At 38.6% G+C, this 22,175-nt stretch overlaps 4 protein-coding genes across 6 annotated transcripts; 2 read left to right on the top strand and 2 right to left on the bottom strand.

The window, feature by feature from the left end:
* Nucleotides 1-2,247: 2,247 nt before the first annotated feature.
* LOC103404998 (probable serine/threonine-protein kinase WNK11) lies at nucleotides 2,248-4,902 on the top strand. 3 transcript variants are annotated; one of them, XM_029097639.2, is made up of 3 exons: nucleotides 2,248-2,390; nucleotides 3,107-3,746; nucleotides 4,316-4,902. In XM_029097639.2, the coding sequence occupies exons 2-3, from the start codon at nucleotides 3,243-3,245 to the stop codon at nucleotides 4,679-4,681; spliced, it is 870 nt and encodes a 289-aa protein (XP_028953472.2). In that variant the 5' UTR covers nucleotides 2,248-2,390; nucleotides 3,107-3,242; the 3' UTR covers nucleotides 4,682-4,902. The 3 variants fall into 3 exon arrangements, with proteins under 3 accessions (XP_028953472.2, XP_008342188.3, XP_028953473.2); XM_008343966.4 differs by having other exon boundaries at nucleotides 2,254-2,390; nucleotides 3,224-3,746; XM_029097640.2 differs by having other exon boundaries at nucleotides 2,324-2,390; nucleotides 3,110-3,746.
* A 2,347-nt stretch (nucleotides 4,903-7,249) lies between these two features.
* On the top strand, nucleotides 7,250-10,072 carry LOC103404997 (BTB/POZ domain-containing protein At5g48130). The gene is made up of 4 exons (XM_029097761.2): nucleotides 7,250-7,489; nucleotides 7,581-7,650; nucleotides 7,880-9,022; nucleotides 9,226-10,072. Exons 1-4 carry the CDS (start codon nucleotides 7,392-7,394, stop codon nucleotides 9,964-9,966), a joined length of 2,052 nt encoding a protein of 683 aa, XP_028953594.2. The 5' UTR covers nucleotides 7,250-7,391; the 3' UTR covers nucleotides 9,967-10,072.
* A 117-nt stretch (nucleotides 10,073-10,189) lies between these two features.
* LOC103404996 (thymidine kinase a-like) lies at nucleotides 10,190-11,805 on the bottom strand. Its single transcript, XM_008343962.4, has 4 exons — nucleotides 11,529-11,805; nucleotides 11,258-11,402; nucleotides 10,770-10,891; nucleotides 10,190-10,674 (listed from the first exon to the last, which is right to left on the bottom strand). The coding sequence occupies exons 1-4, from the start codon at nucleotides 11,744-11,746 to the stop codon at nucleotides 10,395-10,397; spliced, it is 765 nt and encodes a 254-aa protein (XP_008342184.3). The 5' UTR covers nucleotides 11,747-11,805; the 3' UTR covers nucleotides 10,190-10,394.
* Nucleotides 11,806-15,809: 4,004 nt separating this feature from the next.
* On the bottom strand, nucleotides 15,810-17,021 carry LOC139193338 (uncharacterized mitochondrial protein AtMg00810-like). Its single transcript, XM_070816331.1, has one exon. It carries the CDS (start codon nucleotides 17,019-17,021, stop codon nucleotides 15,810-15,812), a length of 1,212 nt encoding a protein of 403 aa, XP_070672432.1.
* Between the last annotated feature and the right edge of the window lie 5,154 nt (nucleotides 17,022-22,175).

Genomic DNA, 22,175 nt, shown 5'->3' with positions numbered 1-22,175 from the left:
TTTGGCTCTTGATAGGCAACCAGTTTTGACATTTTTGGTCACAAGTCAATACTTTCACGAGCTTCACATGCCGAGTTGTTGAACTTTGATTGAATTTTGTTTTCGGTTCAGCCCTACGATATTCTAAACGACGACGGTGAACAATCAAGCTTTGCATTCATGGGCCGGACGTAATGTGCTGACCAACTAACTTAACCCACATGTGCGATAACACGTTTATTATTAAGTTTACATCACATGGAAATGGATTAGTATTTTGCTTGCATTTACTAACACTTTGACTTGTATACCGAAATAACTACAACTAATTTATATATTTTCACATGAATTTATATTATCTATTAACAAATTCTCTTTATCAACTAAAAGAGAGTGAAAAGATGATTTAGGCCTCTATTCACAAGTCAATATAGATATTAGAAAATAAAATATTATCGGTATTCAACCAATTACGCACAAAAAGAATTTTATTGTTTTTTTGTTTCATTCATCCACATGTTATTAGAGCATCATACCTTATTTCTATCTCTACTAGGGTGGGTTCTGTTTCATTTAGGTTTTTTTCTTTTCCAAATCAAAAACTATACTAAAATTACTATTTGGTTCGGTTTTTACAATTTGTCTTCAGTTCGGTTTTAGTTTTTACTTTTTAACCTAGAAATTGGAAAGAAAATGAAGAAAAAAAAAATTTGGGGAATAAGGCTTTCAACATATATGGGCTTAAAGTTAGATTTACGTAATCTTGGATTAAAATTAGGCTAATAGTTCACTTGGAATCAAACTTGGGAAATAAACACCCAACATAACTAAATAAATAAAATATTAATTTATATTCATTCAATTCAGCTTTTTAACCACCAAACCGAAACTGAACCAATAATTTTCGATCCTATTTAATTTTCAATCATTTCAGTACTAGGTGTATAAACATAATTATTTTTTTTCTATTGCGGTAAAAACGCCGTCTATGTTTACTTGTTTTTTTCTTATGACAAAAAAAGGGGAAAAGGGCAACCTCGCACGTGTTTCCAAAACAGGATTATGTTCGAGTCTTTAACGGCGTTTTATCTTTTTTTTTTTGGTAAATTACACAGTAGCCTCTCAGGTTTTGAGGTCAATTACAATCTCATACAACAACTTTAAAATATTTCACTTTCATACATCCAGTACCATTTTATTTCAAAATAACACATTCGTTAGATTTTTCATCCATTAGTCTGTTAAATGTTGATGTGTCTGCCACATGGCAAAAAAATAATTAAATTTTAAAAAAAAAAAAAAATCTAATCTTCTAAATATTAAAAAAAAAAAAAAAAAAACCTGAAAGCTTTACCCGCAACCCCCAAAACCAGAAACCAATTAATCCCAAACCCACCTCCCCATTAATCCCCCTAGAAACCCAGCGCAGCAACCTCCTCCTCCTCCCCCCCCCCACCCCCAACGACCCATTCCCGTCAAATCCCCCTTCCCCCGACGACCCACTCCCGTCAAATCCCACCCCCCCCCCCCCCCCCGACGACCCACTCCCGTTAAATCCCCCTCCCCTACGAGATGGGTTTTTTTTCTCCTTTTCTTTTCAGGGTTGCAGATACTGGGTGCGGAGGAGGAGGTGGAGGATGGGTGCACGGTGTGTTTGGGGAAGACGTGAGGGAGGAGAAAGGGGTGGGTTGCAGGGAAGATGAAGATGGGGGGTTTTTTTTTTCTCTCTTTTTTCTTTCTAGGTTGCAGGTTGGGCTCGGGTGGGGGTGGGGGAGATGGGAAGATGGGTGCGCGAAGGAGGTGGAGGATGGGTGGGAGTGGCTTTGGATTTGGGTTACAGGGAGGGAGGACGGATGGGAAGATGAAGGAGATGGGGTTTCGGCGGGGTATAGGTTGGGGGAATATGGGAGCGGGGAAGAAGAAGGTTGAGAGTTTTTTTTTTTTATTTTATTTTATTTTTTTTAATAGTGTTATATTATAATATTTTTAATATATAAAAAAAAAATTTTTTACCACATGGCAGCCACATAAGCACAAATGTGGAAGCCACGTCAGCATTTAACAGACAAGTGGATGAAAAATCTAACAGAGGTGTTATTTTGAAATAAAATGGTACTTGATGTATGAAAGTGAAATGTTTTAAAGTTGTTGTATGGGATTGTAATAAACCTCAAACCTGATAGGTTATTATGTAATTTACCCTTTTTTTTTTTTTTTTGGATACGGAAACAGATGAAAAAGCAAAGTTTGCGTCGTTATTATTACATCGCCATACGACGTCGTCGTAGCCAGTGCTCCCCGCTTCCCGGCGGTTATAAAAACCGCCTTCCCTTTGAACAGTCACAATTTCCAATTCTTCTTCTCTCTCTCTGCGTCCAAGAGCTTCACTGCGTTTGCCCAAGAATCTCAAGGTACTCTCTCTCTCTAGAACTCTCTCTCTCTAGAATTGCATGCTATAAGAAATGGAGTCCTGTAATCCTTGCTCGAATCAACATTAATTACTTGTTTACTTGATTAATCCTGATGTAATTAGCACTAGTCTTGATTAATCCTGATGTAATTAGCACTAGTCTTGATTACTCTTGATGTATTTAGCGGTCTCTTACGATCTTTCTTACTGTTGTTGGCTTCAAATTCATATAATTAAGCATGATTAGCGCTTCAATAAATAATTTTTCCAACTTGTTCTTGGTTTTGTTGTTTGCTTGAATTGTGTTTCTTTGTGTTCTTCATGCATCATTGTGTATTGAGATACATTTACGCAATTGAAACCGAGTTCTGTAGTTGAAAACTTCAAATGAATCGAGATTTGTAGCCGGAAAAAAAATGTATGAATCGGCGTTGGAGCTAATCTTTCTGTACCTTACAATTTTGATTCTCGAAGTTTCTAATTTATTTTGCTCTTTTCCTTTTGGTTAGTTATTAGATTGCCTGTTGATGATTTTGCAGTATCGCCGTATGAATGTGTCTACATGTTTAGACAGTGATAGTAAAAAAATCCCATTTCCAATTTTGTTACTATCGTATGACATCTGCATTTCTTCATTCAGATCTTTACTTGTTCTAGTTTTAAGTTTGTTATTAATTGCTGGTAAAAATAGAGTAAATCAATACTAATGCATCGCAGAAGTAGGGGTAGCGGTTCTGTTCTGTTGGGCTCGTTAGGGTCAATCGTCTCATGACTTGAAGTCCCTTGTGAAGGGCGCAGTTGTTTCTAGCTTTAACTGGTTTTATTCCACATCAGATCAGAGTGATCTTTGAAGATGCCAGTTGGGAATTCGAATGCATCTGATCGGGATGCTGAACCATTTGTGGAGGTTGATCCAACTGGACGGTATGGGCGGTATGCTGATCTCCTTGGTCATGGTGCTGTGAAGAAGGTTTATAGGGCTTTTGATCAGGAGGATGGTATAGAGGTGGCCTGGAATAAGGTCCGGTTGTGCAATTTCAGTGACGATCCAACACTCATTAATCGGCTTTACTCTGAGGTTAAGCTGTTGAGGCAATTGAAGAACAAGTATATCATTGTTTGTCACAGTGTTTGGAAGGAAGAGGCGCATAACACTTTGAATTTTATCACTGAGGTGTGTAATTCTGGAAACCTGAGGAAGTACAGGGAGAAGCATCCCCGTGTGTCGCTTAAGGCTCTGAAGAAGTGGTCGAGACAGGTGCTTGAGGGATTGGAATACCTCCATACGCATGAGCCGTGCATCATTCACAGAGATCTTAATTGCAGCAACATCTTCATCAACGGGAATACTGGCCAGGTAATTATAACTCATCACTTGTGTCAACTTGTTTCTCCTGATTTTTGTGACCATAGATTTGATTACCTGTAGGCAGCATTTTTTCAGCAGAGTTGGTTTGTATTGCTAGCAATAGAACGTAATTTCTTCTCAAAACCCTTATCTGTGACAGTGTTCTTAATCTTGTGATCGCTTTTTTAACACACTTTGATGGAAAATGAAACTTGGTAGCTCATGCCACTAGACGAGGTTCAATTTCTTTGTGTTTTCAGTGAGCACACTTTTCCATCCTATCCTTTTTTTAAGAATGTTCCATTTCCATATCTATATTCTGCACTGCATCACCATAAGGTCATAGTAATTCACTGAATCCCGATATCCGTTGCTACATCTAGTTCACTGAACCCCGAAAGAGCATTACGTATGTGATTGAAGAGTTGAACAAAACTCAGAAATGATACGCCTACTTCCCTGTCTAATTACCTAATATTATATGAATACAAATACGAAGTCCTAAGTCGTTATGGCCTTTTTTCATGGAACATTTCATGAAGACTATGACCCTTAACCATTATGCTTTTCATTTATAGGTGAAAATTGGTGATCTGGGGTTTGCAGCAATAGTGGGAAAGAACCACTTAGCACATTCGATTATAGGTACACCCGAGTACATGGCGCCCGAGCTGTATGAAGAGGATTACACAGAGATGGTGGACATATACTCGTTCGGGCTGTGCTTGCTGGAGATGGTGACAATGGAGATACCATACAGCGAGTGCGACTCTGTTGCTAAGATATACAAGAAGGTGACAACAGGTATGAAGCCTTTAGCATTGAACAAGGTGAACGATCCAGAGGTGAAGGCGTTCATTGAGAAAGCCATAGCCCAGCCGAGGGCAAGACCTACAGCCTCTGATCTTCTCAGGGATCCCTTCTTGTCTGAAGTCAATCAGTAAGAGCCTGACCCAAGCTTGTGGGTTTCTGTTCAAGTATATGCCTATTCTCTCTCTCTCTCTCTCTCTCTGTGTAGTGATGATAATTCTCTGTGTATTCCCTCGTAGTTCTTGACCTGTGCAGTTGGGTTTGTACTAAAAATGAATGCTGGTACTCTATACTCCATAGTGATCTTGCTTTTAGAGGTCTTCGAAAATATTATGGGAAAGTTTTAGTTTGTTTTTGCACAAGTGTCCATCAAGCAAAAAACTGCCCAAATGGTTCATTCGTTCAACTTTGAGCGCATACTGAACCGCACTTATTAACAACGACTAAGCTACTGTTATATTATGTGTTACATCAGTTGGGAAAATAGTCGGTGCTCTCAGTACTATGTTTAATCAAGTGTTTTATTATTTAGCCAATTCAAAGCTTAAGATAGAAGAATTAAGAGTCAGATTAGCAATATTTTATCTCCTTCTTTGTGGGGTGCCCCTCGTATATATATATATATATGTATATATTTCCCACTTGGAAATATTGCCAGCGATTAATTGACTGATTAAAATTATTGTGTCCTTGCAAATTTGAAGGAATGTGTTGCTTGATCCAAAAGGATCATAGCTGTACTTCAAAGTCCCTGAGATTTTGCTGTAACCCACAATACAATACAGCTCAGCTCATACGCACAAGGATAGTACGTATCTGTAATCGTACAAGTTGCTCCCCCTCAGAGCCGGTACTGGATTTTACTTATTCAATAGTTTGTTTAATTATTTTGGAACAAACATTTCCAAGACATGTTACGTATTTAGTACATGGACATATATCTATATATATATGTATATAAAGATTGTTTAAGGGGAGGGATCTCCATTTTTTCAAAAAAAATGGGGACACGCTCCCCACTGTTAGATTGATTTTAATGAAATTGTGTGGTTGAGATTAAAACACAGGTCACACAATCTCAAACACACAATTTCATTAAAGTTAAATCCAATGGTGGGGAGCGTGTCCTCATTTTTTTAGAAAAATGGGGATCCTTCCCCTTAAGCAATCTGTATGTGTGTGTGTGTATATATATATATATGTACATGTATACGTATATGTATATATATGTATGTGCATATATATGTATAAGTATATATATATATATATGGAAAGGGATTCTCTCCGGATCCCTTTCCACCCAATCCACTTAGTCCGGGATCTAGGTCTTTGAAATTTAATCAAACGGCTACAAATAGAATGCCCTTTTAAAAGTGATAATAATTGTAGTCATTTGATCAAATTCCAACCGCCCGAATCCCGAACTAGGTGGATTAGGTGGAAATGGATCTGGAGAGGATCCCTTTCCTATATATATCTATATATAGTACATACATCAATATATATATAATTATATAATTATATATAAAAATATAAAAAGGAAGTATAAATTAGTACCATGGACATGCAAAGAAAAAGTCGTTTTGGGGATTGGGAGTTGGTAGGAGAAAGCAAAGCAAAAGCCCTTCATCCGAAGCACCAAAGAAATATTGAGAAGCCGTGCCGTTTTGGGTGTCTGCTAGATACTTCATATCACATTCACAAAGCTTGACCTGCTTTACCCGCACTCCATCATCTTTCCCTTTTATCATTATTTTAATCATCATTTCCTCAAAACTCTCGTTTTACTAGTTTATTCACGCATATACCTCATTCTTCCTTTTCTTCTTCCCCCAACACATCCTTTGCAATTCTCCTTGACCAATTCACCATCTCCCACCTCCCTTTCTGTAGACTTTTCATGGCTGCATGCATGCATGGCATTTGCATATCCTCTCTCATGTCCCCAAACTACCCTCAATTGTCGTGAGGTAATTTTTTTGTTCTTTTATCGTCCGTGAAATTTGAACTAAGAACTGCAACATAATAAAGACCAATGTCGCTAAATGAAATGGTCATAGAAATTTGACGTTAGTAATTATCAAATTAGCTTTTAACATAATAGAGACTAGTGCCTCTAAATGAAATAGTTAAAGAAATTCGATGTCAGTAATTATCAAGCAGCTAGGCTTTCAATAAGTTTATTATCAAGTAGCTAGGCTTTTCAAGAACTTTATCAAAGTTCTTATAAATACTAAGAACCTTACATGTGCTTATAAATACTAATCGGATGGCTAAGAATTTCATTTAAATTGATGATGTTCTAGTTTGGGGAGTCACATACATGCATGGACACGAAACTTGTGATGCAAGCAAACAACATGGAAAGGAGTGGAAATTAACCATATTCTGCTGACTTGTTTGCACCAAGAATTCAACTACTCACCACTCGAGAACGTTTTTGAAGCCTCAAAATTTGGACATTCAGAGTGTTTCAACTTTCACTCGTGTGCATTTGACTTTGACTACACAAAAACAATTTTGCACGAATGTGTCTGCGTGGACACATTTTCTAATTTAACATATTAATCAATTAATTAATTAAACCATCTCTTTAATTTCAAATCATTCTTGCACTTAATTCCACTTGTTTTGCCAATTCCACAAGTTATTATGAATAATTTTCTTCGATTAGTGAGACAAATCCCGAGGATTTTATGGCAATTGGGCAGCCAAAATATGCTTATATTTATAAACCACATGCTTATGCTTAAGCGTAGAATGCACTTCCATAAGCCATTGCCTTGTCAAAGTTTCAGCTTCACTAAATCTCCAGTCTCTCAGAGCTTTTTATGAGCTCTTCCAATGGAAGTTGCAAGCCCTTTGAAAGACAGCTCCGTGGCGTCGAGTCCCTTCTCTTCTCCGAACGTCTCCGCCTTACTCAAGATCAAGATTTTATCATGGTAAGATTGTTGGAATATGTTAGCAACTTTGTAGCATTGAATTTGAGCACTTTTTTGTTGAGTTTTTCATGTGTGGTGAATCTTGTCTCAGGACACAAGAAACCGGTTTGCCTGTTTCTGTTAGCGTTCGTGTTGGCGGAAAGATCTTCAATCTCCACAAGGTAAGAAATCGAAAGTAGAATTATACGACTCAGTTTGGTTATTCGTGGAATTTGAGCTAGGGAGCTAAGTTAAATTCTTCTGTCGGTTGTTCGTGATTGTTTACTTTTGTGTTCTCGATCGCGTTTATATCATTTTGCACTTGTTCTCTGTAGGAGATCACGGCTCTCGATTTCTTAACAAAATTGTTAAAGTTTGGTCTAATATTTTGAGTTTGTGATTTTTGTTCAGTTCCCACTTTTTTCGAAGAGTGGATATTTCAACAAGAGATTGAACGAATCAAATGAGATTGAGCTGCCACCGGGGTTCCCTGGCGGGCCAGAGACTTTCGAGATGATTGCACTCTTCATCTATGGCTCCTCCACCTTGATTGATCCATTCAATGTGGTAGCCCTCAGATGTGCAGCAGAGTTTCTTGAGATGACAGAAGACTACTCCTCCGGGAACCTCTGCGAGCGCTTTGATCTCTACTTAAACCAAGTGGTCATGCAGAGCTGGGATGACACCCTGATAGTACTTCAAAAGTGCCAAGCTTTACTTCCGTGGTCTGAAGACCTGCTCATCGTGAGCCGGTGCATAGAGTGCCTCGCCTTCATGGCCTGCATGGAGATCCTTGACCCAGAGAGAAGGCGTGACACGCCTGTGCTCACGTTGGAAGCATTGAGCACGCGAAATTGGAGCTGTGAAATGGGGAGGGAGATTCTGAGTCAAGACCTTTGGATCAAGGATCTCATTGCGCTGCCGTTTGGATTTTTTAAGAGGATTATAGGATCTTTGAGAAGGCAAGGCATGAAGGAAAAGTACTTGAGCCCCATCATTGTTTTCTATGCTAACAAGTGGGTGCTTTCGACGAAAACCCTCCAATTCTGGGAGAATTCTGGTCAGAGAAGTGGGGATGATCACAAAGTTTCAGTCGTTTTACAAGGTGTTCTTGATTTGCTGCCGATGGGGGACAAGGCTAGTCGATCCATCCCAGTCGGGTTTTACTTCGCAATTCTTTCTAGATCCCTGGAAGTAGGTATGAGGATCGATAGTAGGGTGAAGCTGGAAGGGCAGATTGTATCTCTGCTGCACTTTGCTCAGCTGGAAGACTTCTTGTTTCCGAAAAGTGGGAGTGAGTCAATTTCTTCCAGCACGGAGCTTGCAACAATGGAGAGCATAATTTCAGCATATGTATCATCTACCATGGAGTCGGACAACAATCCTTCAGCAGGAAACACAATTGTTGCAGAATTGTGGGATGGATATCTGTCCCACATAGCTCCTGATCCAAACATGGAGCCTAAAAGGTTCATGGAACTCATTCAACGAGTCCCGATTTCATACAGACACTGCCATGATAAACTCTACAGGGCAATGAACGTCTTCTTAAAGGTAAACACTTCGTCATCAACTCTACCGTTTTATATAGGTCGTTATGAGCTTTCTTGTATTTTTGTGGAGTTCGGTTCCTTGTCTGGTAACTTGGCCCTCATGTGTGTAGTTCTTCTCGCCTAATCCTCTATTGCCCTCACTATTGTCGTTACTGAAAAAGCTCTACACTCTAACTAAACTCATGCGTAATTTCTGATCTTCAGGCGCACCCGAATACATCCCAGGAAGAGAAGTGGGCAGTCTGCAAGTACCTTAACTGCCAAAAACTGTCACAAGAGGCATGCATTGAGGCTGTTCAAAATGAATTGATGCCGCTGCGTTTGATTGTCCAGGCGCTTTTTGTCCAGCAGCTCAGCACACACCAAGCTTTCAAAGAATGCTCGGATTCATTCAGATATGCACATTGTCCAGAGTTTTCAGGGAGCCTTGAAAGCTCCAGGTGTCCAAACTCAAAAAGCCAGAATCTCGGAGATAGTCCATATGTGGACGGAGCAGAGTCCGGAAGCAGACCCTTGAGCTTCTTGCTGCAGAAGGACAATGTAAATCAGAGGCCTGAGTTATCGAGGAAGGAATATGAGTCGACAAGCTTCAGAATTCAGAACCTTGAACAAGAGCTCATGTCCTTGAAGCGGAGCCTTCAATGGCAGAGCATTTCAAAGAAAGAGCCGATCTCGACCACAGAACCTAGCATGAAATTGTACGGCAAAGAAGGTAGATCAACAAGCAAAAGAAGTAACCCACTCGGACAAGTGACAAGTTGCATTGGCTCTGTGAATTTTGCCTCACAGAGAAAGTATGCCAGTAGACTGCTGAAGGTCCTTCGGCGGATCTCCTTGTTTGGAGGTAAAAAGCCAAAGAGAAAGCCAGCTGCCTCCTCTCCATGGCCTAAGCCAATGCAGCAGAATACTCGTCAGAATAAAATGTGCGAAAATCAGAACCACTGATGATTGTTAACAAGGCATGAATAACTGCTCATGTACAATTTTATTGGAAAATGTAGTTTTGCTCATTCACTTGCAACCAGGGCATCAATATGAGGATAGTTATCTATTTTTGTGCAATGTTGTATCCAAGAGTACATAGAATTACATGTTCATACATCCAACATGTAATAATCGAAAAACGCAAGGATGCTAACAAATTGATCCCACACGAAAGAGATTGAAATTTGTAATAAGCAACACAACTAGCTAAAGATTAGATTGATAAGTAAAAGTACAACTGCAGAAGTGGTGCATTAAAGCAAACTTCGGTCTATTAACATAACGAGAAGAGATAGATACATCGAACTGCATTCCAACAAAACCATGTTAGGGTCCAAACTCCATATGGTTAGACTACAACCGCAGGCGATAAACGACTGGAGTTGCCACTAAACGACTGGAGTTGCTTCAGCAAATGTGTCACTGACACACTTAAATTTATGGGACTCCACTACACTTCTTGCAGTTTTAATGAGAAGTTGTCCGTTGACATAATGTTGGCGACACACAGGCATGTAGACATCAGCACCGCCAATCAGTTCTGTCCTAGTCTCCTCCGTCTTCCTCAGGGTAAAGAAAGCTCGTTTGCCACACATTTCACATCGAGCCGTCAACTTGGTCACAGAATCAGCAAGTGGTATTATGTCAAGCACCGAGCCAAAGCTCCTCCTGCCAACAATAACAACGCACCCATGCACTAAATACCAACTAAAGAAACTAAACACACAAGCAAAACAGAAAGGGGGATTTAATTTGAAAAGCACCTCAAGTAATCACCATCCAAGCCTGCAACAATTACAGTTTTTCCATCGTGATCAGCAGCCGTGCAGCAGAAATCGTACAGATCTTCAAAAAACTGAGCCTCATCGATACCAATAACATCAAGCTGTCAACATATCCCAAAAGGGATTAGACAATTAGAACATATCATATGCATCAAATTCAAATTAGAGACACTAAACAAGACCTATGCTGAACATCAAACCATTGCAACCATCAAAGCGAAAAAATTGCCTTTCCGCATCGCGGGAACATAACCAGTACAAATGCACCTCATCCGGCTACACCATCAAATTGTTTTACAATGCCATAACATATTTTGCAAAAATCAAAGGCCAAGATCCAATAGTAAAGCCCCAGTCCAGTCAAACAATAACCAAAATAATTATTAATAATAAATATAACTTGATAAAATCTAAACAGAACTTACAAACCAAAAAACAATTTACACATTTCCCAGCGCCGGAATTACCTTGTCATAAGCTTCTCCACCAAAATTCTGCCGAAACGACGACAGATTAGGCAGTGCCCAGCACGGAAACTTCACCCCATCATGAGTCACAACCGAATCGATGGCGTATCTCGTATCCTTACTCGATTTTATCATCGCCACATTCCTACACATTAAAAAAATGAAACTTCGGTGCCATTTAGCATCGATCAAATCTAACAAAAAGCTTCAATCTTTAATAGAAATCTTCACAACTCGAACTTGGGTTTGATAAAAAAAATTCCAAATTTACCTGCCGCTGTTTCCCTCCGACTTGATCCGGCGGAGTAGTGCGGTGGTTTTGCCGGCGAACATGGGACCCATGATGACGTGGACCTCGCCGGAGGTAGAAGAGTCGCTGGTGGGAGGAATGGAGGGCTTGAAGGAGGCCATGGATTTTGGGCTGCAGAAAGAGAAGGGGTTGAAGATTTGGGGAAGGAAGAAGAGAGATGGGAAGTCGAAAGTTTTCATGATCTGACTAAATAGGGGGAGAGGGAGAGAGAGAAACAGAGTGGGTGGGAGCGGAGAGAAATGGAGCTGCATTTGATTTGACTTGTTAAAATATTTGGAGGGAAAATTTTAAAAAAAAAATGTTTTGGAGGTAAATTAAGTTTAGATGGAAATTGGGAATTTAGGAAATTATGATTTTTTTTGGGATCCAAATGAAAACAAAATTGCGGGTTTTGACCGGAAAAGTATACAAAAAGAGGAATTAATTGAATTAATTTTTTTTTTGGTCCAACAAGAGGTTTTTCAATGTGTACGGGACACGGACATATGTTATTTATCATTGTACAAGTAGAGGATACTAAAATAATTTTTCTTCACTTATATAACAATACCTATTTAAAAGTTTCAAACTTAAAAACTCCCTCTCTTTTTCTCTCATTTCTCCAACTAAAGCGTATGATTAAAGTGCGGATTACTTTTTCTCAAAAAAAAAATGTTATTAGATTAACCATCGACGATGTTCAAATTCAAACCATCATGCAAGGGCTCAATTTTTTTCCACCGTCATAGTAAAGGACCACTTGCTTTTCATATTTCATGCTCAATTTCATCTAGTTGTAAAAAAAATTACCCTTGCTATATTTGTTTTTACCCTCGAAATGTGTAGTTCAAATTCATTTAAAAAGGATTTTTATCACTAATAGTCTTTGAAATTGACCAAAATCATCGTTTTGGTACTTTAATTTCAAAATCGATCAATTTCATCCCTAAATTGGCCACCACACATCCATTTAGTCATTCCGTATAAATTATGTCAAGTTTGTATAAATGTGACAACATATTATTGGACTTATCGACCCTTTATGTGTGCCTAGTCAGCATATTAACATAACACTTGACAAAATTTAAACGGAATGACTAAATTGAAGTGCGGTGATCCATTTAGAGGGGACAACGTTGATTGGTTTTAAAACTGAGAGACTAAAATAATGGCTTTGGTCAATTTCATAAACTATTACCAATGAAAACCCTATTAAATATTTTTCTTTTTCGCTACGCATATATTCAATCTCCATGAAGTTGAATGATTCAAAATTTTTCATTTCACAAACTTTTACGTAACATAAGGACATGCTAATTAAGACAAAATAATAGTTTGATAACTTTACTCAATCGCATTATTCATATCTTGACCATTACCCATTAAAACCATTAAATTCCAATGCTTATGCAGATAGGGAGGCCGGGGTGCTATATCTTATCTACAATGTGAAGAGACAGATGACAGATGAAAAATGTGTAGTTTCACAAACTTTTACACAAAGTAATTTTTTTTCTTTCTTTTTTGTCAAATTTACACGAAGTAATTGGAACTACGAACTTTGGCAAAACAATAGTCTACTTTCCACTTCGATATTTGACACTTTTTCGCGACAAAATAATGTTTTGTACTTATTAAGGTTGCTCCGCAAAGACAACTTCTTGTGTTTTTAACTGTAAGAATATTTTTAATATTCTAAATTGGTCCATATGATACGGTTCATATGATATGTATGTTTAACATATATTATTATCTGTAAACAATCTTATTGGTCAAATTATGAGAATAGTTTCTTATTATCGTGATGGGTGGTAATTGATTATGGGTTTTAAAGGAAAAATGGGTCGTCTCATATCAAACTTCAACGATTCGAACGTCTATTTTGTAAGTTTCGATTCATAGATCATCTTTGCATAAATCCAATTCAATCTGAAACCATTTTCTTATTTAATTATCAAGATAAAGTTTTATTGTTTCTTATATAACAAAGTATTCTTTAATTTTTTTTAACACAATTAGATGTCTTAAATATTTCCAATTTGGCTAATATTGTGTAAGGGTCATCTATGAGATGCAACTTGAAAAATAGACGGTTCGGATCGTTAAAGTTCAATGTGGTGTGGACCTCACAACTAATCCCTCTTTTTATAAAAAAAAAAAAAAATCCCTTAAAAGCTTTATATATATATAAGAGCAACTCTAACGTTGCTGGTTGCTCGGAGGACAGGCAATGAGAAAGGGCCCGACGGCCGGGGGATGGGGATCCAGCGTTGCTAGTTGCTCGGGGGACAGGCGAGGAGAAAGGGCCCGAGCGACAGGCCCGGCAGGGATTGCCAGCCCGAGAGCCCGAGGGCTGTGTGACGTATGGCTAATGTGCGGCATCGGTGCATGCGCTCAGTGTTCTCTGCGTCCTCCTTCCTCCTTCCTCCTCGTCCTCCTTCCCCTCCTCGCCCTCCTTCCTCCTCGGTGTTCCATGGCTGCTGAGAGAGAGAGAGAGAGAGAGAGAGAGAGAGAAATGACCGGTCCTCCTTCCTCCTCGTCCTCCTTCCTCCTCGGTGTTCCATGGTTGTTGCTGTGAGAGAGAGAGAGAGTACCGGTCAAAATTAGGAAAAAATAATAATATTTTATGGATTGGGTGAGAAAAAAATATTAATATTTTATTACTAATTGCCAGGGGGAAGGGTTCCAAGGGTGGAGATGCAAATGACAATTACTATTTATTAAGGGCAGTTACTGTTCACTAGATGGATTGAATAGTGGATTGCCAGGGGGGAGGGCTCCAAGGGTGGAGTTGCTCTAATGCAAATACCCATCTAATATGCACTTTTGACATAAAACACGATTATAATTTTTATGTGTTGGTTGTTTATTGTATTTCCGCATCTATATGCATACTCGAAAATCTTAGCTTAATTTAATTTATAATTTACATTAACGTCGTGACAAAAAATGAAAAATCATACCAAATTTCTACACAAGTGAGTTTCTTAATTAATCAAGTCAGGCAGTAGGTGTCAAGAAGTCAAAAACAAGAAAACGTTAATTAGAGATAACCATTTCACCCATTTACACACGCAAGATTTGTGAATATGGACGTTTTAAAAATAAATTATTGGATTAAATCTTGTTAAAAGTTAATATAAAAAACTATTAATTCATAGATTTTCTCCGTGATGTTGCGGGAGTGCTTTTTCTGGAACAAGTTTTCATAGGTTTAATTATCTTGTTTTTAGTCTCACAAACTTGCATGCCTACCACTTTTCCTTTGGAAATTGTGGGAACGTTTTCTTGGTTGCTAATTCTTAAAATAGATTTGATATTGATGGGTTGTATGGTGATTTTATTTCCAGATAATCCCTTCTTTTTCAAACATATTTCACTTATTTTTCTCCACAGTTTAACTTCCAACGATGTTTAGCATGTAACATTTTTCTAGTATAAATAATAGTTTACCGAGGTTCTAGTTTAAACTGATTTAAACTGCAAGGACGGAGATTCGAACTCAGGTGCATGAGGAAAACATATCTACTCTAACCAATGTAGTTACACTCACGTCACCAACTAACTAATTTAAACTGCAAGGACAGAGATTCGAACTCAAGTGCATAAGGAGAATATATATGCTCCAACCAATGTAGTTACACCCATTTCACCAACAAGTTTTATTTAAAGTATTGTTTGATGTGTTTTAGGGTTAAACTTTTGTTCCATCATTGAGTTTCAATTTTCAAACATACATTGTTAATCTTACCATGTATGTCATCTATCTCTATGAAAATTTAAGGAAAGGGAAACCTAAAAAGTAGTAAGAGGATGACTAGATGATTAGAACGAAGGGAACAAGGCAAGCATCGATTCCTCTTTTGAACTACAGAAAGAAACCCTAGTAAATAAATAATATTAAACGTTGCATGTGATTGCATGTAGAAAAACTTAATGTATATTTCATGTCTAAAACAGTTACAAGTGCATACATAAATAGAAGAAGAAACGGGAAAGAGAGTGGAGAACAAAAGATAGGGGACAATGGCAGCTAAGCAAGTATGATGATGACCTCCACTCTCTTGTCTTTACAGCCACTAACAAGCTTTATAATGATGAGGGAATAACAAACAGCTAATACTAGCACTAAGACTAGCTGAATGCAAGTTGAGCTGTTATCCATCAAAGCTAGATAAAGCTTGCATTATTCTTCCAACTGTATTAGGGTTTAAAGACTGATATTGTATTAGGGTTTAAAGACTGATACTTCAATACTCCCCCTCAAGCTGGATCGAGAGATTTTCTGGATCCAAGTTTGAAGAGAAGACGATCAAGTTGTGCAGAAGGAAAAGGCTTGGTGAACACGTCGGCAAGTTGTTCACTGGAGCGAACAAATACAGTTTGTAACAGCTTGGACTGGACTTGGTTGCGGACGAAATGACAGTCAACCTCGATATGCTTTGTGCGTTCATGGAAGACGGGGTTGGCAACAATATGCATCGCTGCTTGATTGTCACAGTGAAGGAGAATTGGCTTGGAGGAGATGATTTCAAGATCACGTAGCAAACTCTTTAGCCAAATTAGTTCGCATGCAGTAGATGCCATTGCACGGTATTCAGCTTCTGCGCTTGACCGAGCTACAAGGAATTGCTTTTTGCTCTTCCACGTGACGAGGTTACCACCAACAAGAGTGCAGTAACCAATTGTGGACTTGCGATCAAGGATATTGCCTGCCCAATTAGAGTCTGTGTATCCTTCAATGGTGAAGTGTCCGTTGTTTTGCATGAAAATCCCGGTAGACACTAAGCTTTTCAAGTACCGAATGATCCTTTTAACTAGTTGCAGATGATGACATGAGGGAGAATGCATGAACTGGCTGACAAAGCTAACAGCATAAGCAATGTCAGGTCGGGTTATAGTCAAATAGATGAGTTTTCCTACCAACATTTGATATTCCGATGCATTTTCAAGCTGGATGCCTGAGGTTTCATCCTTGAAATTTGTTGGTAGTGGTGTTTTGGCAGGCTTGCAATGCATCATATTTGCTTCTTCTAAAAGATCGAGAACGTACTTTTGTTGATTTAGAAACAGACCAGTTGGAGATTGATCCATTTCGATTCTAAGAAAGTATCGGAGTCTGCTAAGATCTTTGATTGAGAAGATTGAATATAAGGTGGCTTTGAGAGCAGTTATTTCTTCTGGATTATCTCCTGTGACAATAAGATCATCAATATAAACAAGTACCACCAATCTTCCATGCGTACCAATCCTAGTGAACATTGAAGAATCCACATTGCTTCGTTTAAAACCGGATGACATAAGGACAGAGCTCAGTTTTAAGTACCAAGCCCTTGGAGATTGCTTGAGACCGTAAATGGCTTTGTGAAGCTTGCAGACTATTCCTTGTTCCTTCTCTCGTTCATGACCAGGTGGTAGGTGCATGAACACCTCTTCTTCTAACTCCTCATGTAGGAAAGCATTTTTTACATCCATTTGATGTAGAGACCAGTGTGAATTGATAGCCACCGAAAGAAGCACTCTAACTGTGTGAATTGATAGCCACCGAAAGAAGCACTCTAACTGTGTTCATCTTTGCCACCGGGGCAAAGGTTTCTTTGTAATCTACCCCGAAGGTTTGCGTGAAGCCCCTTGCAACTAACCTTGCCTTGTGCCGCTATATGGTTCCATCTGAGTGAAATTTGGTCTTGTAAATCCATCTTGCCCCAACCACACGTTGATCTTTTGGCAGAGAAACAATGCTCTAAGTTTGATTTTCATCAAGTGCCTTCAGTTCTTCAAGCATGGCACGCCTTCATACAGGAGATTGGTTTGCCTCTTCGAAGGATCGAGGCTCAGAGTTTCGAGATAACTCAGTAACAAAGGCCGCATGAGATGGGGAAACCTTGCTATGGTAAACCATTTGTCCAATAGGATATCTAGGCGTGTAGATTTCAAAATCATCAAGCCTGGCTGGAGGTTGTTTGTTTCGAGAAGGATTCCTTCGTGGATGAGGAGGTTGTTCAAGTTGGGGCTCTCTCATTTCGTGAAGAACTTCTTCATCATCTGCTTCCATATTTTCAAGAGCTGGCTCTATCTCAACAGCTTCATTGTGCGGTGTTGACAGCCTTGGATAATCAAGGAAGATAGAAGTGGGAAACACTTCATATGAGAGCTCCCCCTGAGGTTCATCATCATGCTTCTGAAAGAAGAAGTGCGTCTCATCAAAACGTACATCCCTGGATACAAACACCTTTCTGGTTTTAGAATCATAGCATTTGTATCCCTTTTGGGAAGTTGAGTAGCCTACGAATTGATAAGCTCATATTTATATATATTTTACATCAAATTCACTTGTATTTTCTTAGTTAGTTCCTTATATTTTTGAGCTATTTACTTTGTTTTTGTGTTTTGTAGGATTTGTCAAGCAAATAAAAGAAAAATAGCACAAGTGGGATTTTAAGTAACAAATTTGTCAAAACTGCCTGTGCAGGTCAGCTGACTTTGGAAGCAAGTTGCGAACAGCTCAGAATGAATTAGAGAATGAGCCTTATATTCTTGGAAAGCTACGGATGTCTATTTTCTGGAGCATTTCTCGGATTGTTAATATCTTTTTTCTAGAAGAAGTTATGGCCGTTTTAACACTAAAAGGTTTCCAAAACGCTGAGCAGTTTGTAACTGCATTGAAGGCAATAAATCCAATAAAACTAGCAGCCAAAACTGATGCAGCCACAAGCCAGCTGACACCTTTTCAAATATCAGATGAAATGGAATTAAAGATGAGGATTAAGTGGGAGTAATTGGCATAAAGGTTGCCCAAAAGTTACAATTGTTTTACCATTTCCTCTCACTTATTGTCATCACTAAATGGCTGTTAGTGGGGTGAGTTATGGAGCAGAAATGGGACATCAAGCATGGGCATAAAGGCTGCAGGTTGCAGCAGCAAAACAGAGTTCTTTAGAGGAAAAAAAATAGAAAAAAAGGAAGGAAAGGAAGGAGGAAATCTTGGCATTCTCTTCTCTCGGTTTTATCTTCTCAAACTCATGTCTTTCTTTTGGTTTATTTTGAGAACTATGTGTAACTAATTTTTTAGAAGTTAGGGGCTGTTTTGAAGCCCCGAATAGGATTGCAATTTTGTTATGACATTTCGTTGAATTACTTTTATGAATGGATGAAACTTGGTTCACTACTTGTCTCATTGATGAATTCTTTATTTGTTTTCTATGGATGCATACGTAGTAAGCATATCTAGGATTCTAATGCTATGAATATGTGTGTGCCTGCCCTTGTCGAATGAGGACCTACATATGTTCTAAAGTAGTACTTGTTAATTGCGATTAACATGTGAACCAATTTCTAGGATAAGTAAGACAACGCCAGTACTTACGATGCCTTGTGATGACTCAAACTCTTTTCGTTCTTAATGATTCTACTTGTTAAATCTATAAACACGTCATTCTAGATTGCATGCTAGGGACTAAGTTAAGTTGAAAACGCCATTCTCTTAACATACTACGTAAGAAAGAGTAATAGGTTGAGTTCTAACATTGAGCCAACTTGAGCATCTTCATCCGGAAATAAAAGAAATTTGAATGAAACATAACATGTTTGCATGATTATTTGGTGGTGGATAGCAATACCCCTAACTCGTTTTTCTTAATTTGTGAACTACTTAAAATTTGTTTCTATCATGTTTTTGTTCGATTTAATTTAAATAGAAAATCAACTCCAAAAATCCCAAAATTTTGTGTGAGTGTAGCTTTGTGTGTCTAGTATCTGCATATAAAATTTCGTAGACTTTAGATAAGTATAAGTCGGTCTAATAATTATTTTTCGGTGGCTGGTCAGTAGGGACAGCAACCCAGTTTTTGTGACATTTTAGGTAGTTAGACAAAACAATCTTCTGCGGGAAAGACCCTTATTTTCATATGCTACAATTGACAAATCTTAGTGTTAATAAGGAAAATCAATAGGACATTTGTGTGCTACTTTGTGGTGTGCTTTTAATCCTATCACGAATGCACACTTGATAGCCCTTCGATCAAGTTTATCTTTGTGAATAGTTTGAATGTGCACATAGCATACACATCCAAACACACGGAGATGACTTATGTCAATTTCTCTCCCCTTGAGAATTTGGTAAGGAGATTTAAACTTCAAGATTCTGCTAGGAAGGTGATTGATGATGTATGCAGCGGTTTGTATAGCTTAAGACCAGAACTTCTTTGGAAGATTTGCTTGTAACATTAGTGATCGTGTTTTCTCAAGCAAATCTCGGTTCTTTCTTTCCAAAATGCCATTTTGTTGTGGCGTTCCTACACAACTTGTTTGTTGCAAAATTCCATGCTCACTTAAGTAAGTTGTCATGATTTTGGAAGTGTACTCAGACCCATTATCAGACCTTAAGATGCCAATATTAGAGTTAAAATGATTTTGAACTAAGTTACGAAAATTTTTGAAACACAGGAAAGCTTCGTGCTTGAATTTAAGTAAATAAACAAAGGTAGTTCTAGAGAAATCATCAATGAAAGATATATAGAATCTGTAACCATCAAAAGACTCTAAGGTTGCAGGTCCCCAAATGTCGGAATGGACAATTTCAAAAGCTTTGGTAGCTCTAGAGAGAGAATAGGGAAAGGTTAACCTGGTAAACTTAGATTTGTGACAAACTTCACAATCTGGGATTACTTTACAGAAGCTAGGAAAAAGAAAAGACATAACATGTGAAGAAGGGTAAGCTAATCTCATGTGCCACAGCTGCTCCTTGTTTACTGTGTTTGAGGTTACGTAGAAACTCTTTGGAAAGCTTGAAGAGAAGTTGACATAGTACAGGCCATTGAGGAAGAAACCTTCACCAATCGTTTCCTTCGAAACTCGATCCTGGAAAATCACACAGTGAGTGGAAAAAATTGCAAGACAATTGAGCAATTGTGTTATTCTTCCTACTGACAGCAGTTTGAAAGGAAAAGAAGGGACATGCATGACAAGGGATTCTTTTTTACTCGAGAAGATTTTGAGTTTCCCTCTGCCTATTATACGAACTTTGGTGCCATTAGCTACGGAGACAAAAGAAGGAGTGGAGAAGTTTTGAAAATCATTTAGTAAAGATGCATCGTTAGTCATGTGGTCAGAAGCTCCTGAGTCGACTATCCAAAAATCACGACTACTACTAAGATCCAATGCAGTGGAAATAGTTACAACAATACCTGGCACGTCATTTTGTGACACTGAGCTTGATTGTTCGAGGAAGCCAGCAAACTTGCCGAGCATGGCTGAGGGACTTTCATGATTTGTTGTTCCTTGTTTCTGTTGCAAGAAGTTAGCAAATTCATTTATGAGAGTAATGGGACTGGAGGAAGAGTTTATCACATTATTGGAGACATTGTCGCAAACAAAGTTTCCTCTAGGAGTGTATGCAGGCTTCATTTTGTTTCTTGGTGCTCTTCCATCATCGTTGAACTTGGGTTTAAGTTCTGGATGAAGAATCAGCACTTTTATTTTATGTGTCCAACACCTGGATAACCTATCTTCACACAGTGAGAACACTTTAAGTCTGGTCGTTTTCCCTTGTATGGTCTGGAGAAAGTAAAGGCTCCCGCTTCTGATGGCCTAAGATCTGATTCTCCAACAACCACGTCTGCGTTCATGACCTTCTTTCTTACTTCTTCGCGTTGAATAACATTGCAAACCATCTGGAAAGTGGGAAGTTCATGTGTCATCAAGATATGACTTTTAAGGTCTTCATACTCTGGTCCAATGCTGGCAAGCAAGTGGAACACCTTGTCTTCTTCAGTACGCTTTAAAAGAATGGTTGTGTCCGTGGTATAAGGTCTGTAGAGATCCAATTCATTCCATTTGGCCTTCAAGTTGCCAAGATGTTGAACAAAGGAAAGATTTCCCTATTGTAATTCCGCAAGGTCTTTCTTCAGCGGGAAGATTCGCGCAGCATTGTTTAGATCTCCATACATGTCTCGTACAGAATTCCAAAAGTGGTGAGATGACACTGAATAATTGAAAATCTCAGCCATCTTTGGTTCCATAGAGTTTAACAGCCAAGACATGATAAGTTGATCTTGGGACACCCATGCTGCATAATCTGGTGAAGTTGCTTCGGGCATGATGTCATCCTTTTGAATGAACGAGAGCTTTCCACGTCCTCCAAGAGCGAGAGAAATAGCTCGTGACCAGGGCAGATAGTTGAATTCGTTTAGGAGCACAGAGCTCAAACGTTGAATTGGGTTGGTATCCATGGTTTCGTTTTTTGAAATTTTCTCTGCTGGTGTTGCCATAATGGCTTAACTGGTTTGGATTTGGTAAGATTTCGGAAGAACACAGAGGCAGGTCTAAGAGGGATCACTGCTCTGATACCATGTAGAAAAACTTAATGTATATTTCATGTCTAAAACAGTTACAAGTGCATACATAAATAGAAGAAGAAACGGGAAAGAGAGTGGAGAACAAAAGATAGGGGACAATGGCAGCTAAGCAAGTATGATGATGACCTCCACTCTCTTGTCTTTACAGCCACTAACAAGCTTTATAATGATGAGGGGATAACAAACAGCTAATACTAGCACTAAGACTAGCTAAATGCAAGTTGAGCTGTTATCCATCAAAGCTAGATAAAGCTTGCATTATTCTTCCAACTGT

The sequence above is a fragment of the Malus domestica genome, chromosome 17 (assembly GCF_042453785.1).
Source record: "Malus domestica chromosome 17, GDT2T_hap1".
NCBI classification, from domain to species: Eukaryota; Viridiplantae; Streptophyta; class Magnoliopsida; order Rosales; family Rosaceae; genus Malus; species Malus domestica.
The sequence above is the reverse complement of the archived record's forward strand: the minus strand, read 5'-3'. Positions and strand labels throughout refer to the sequence as shown.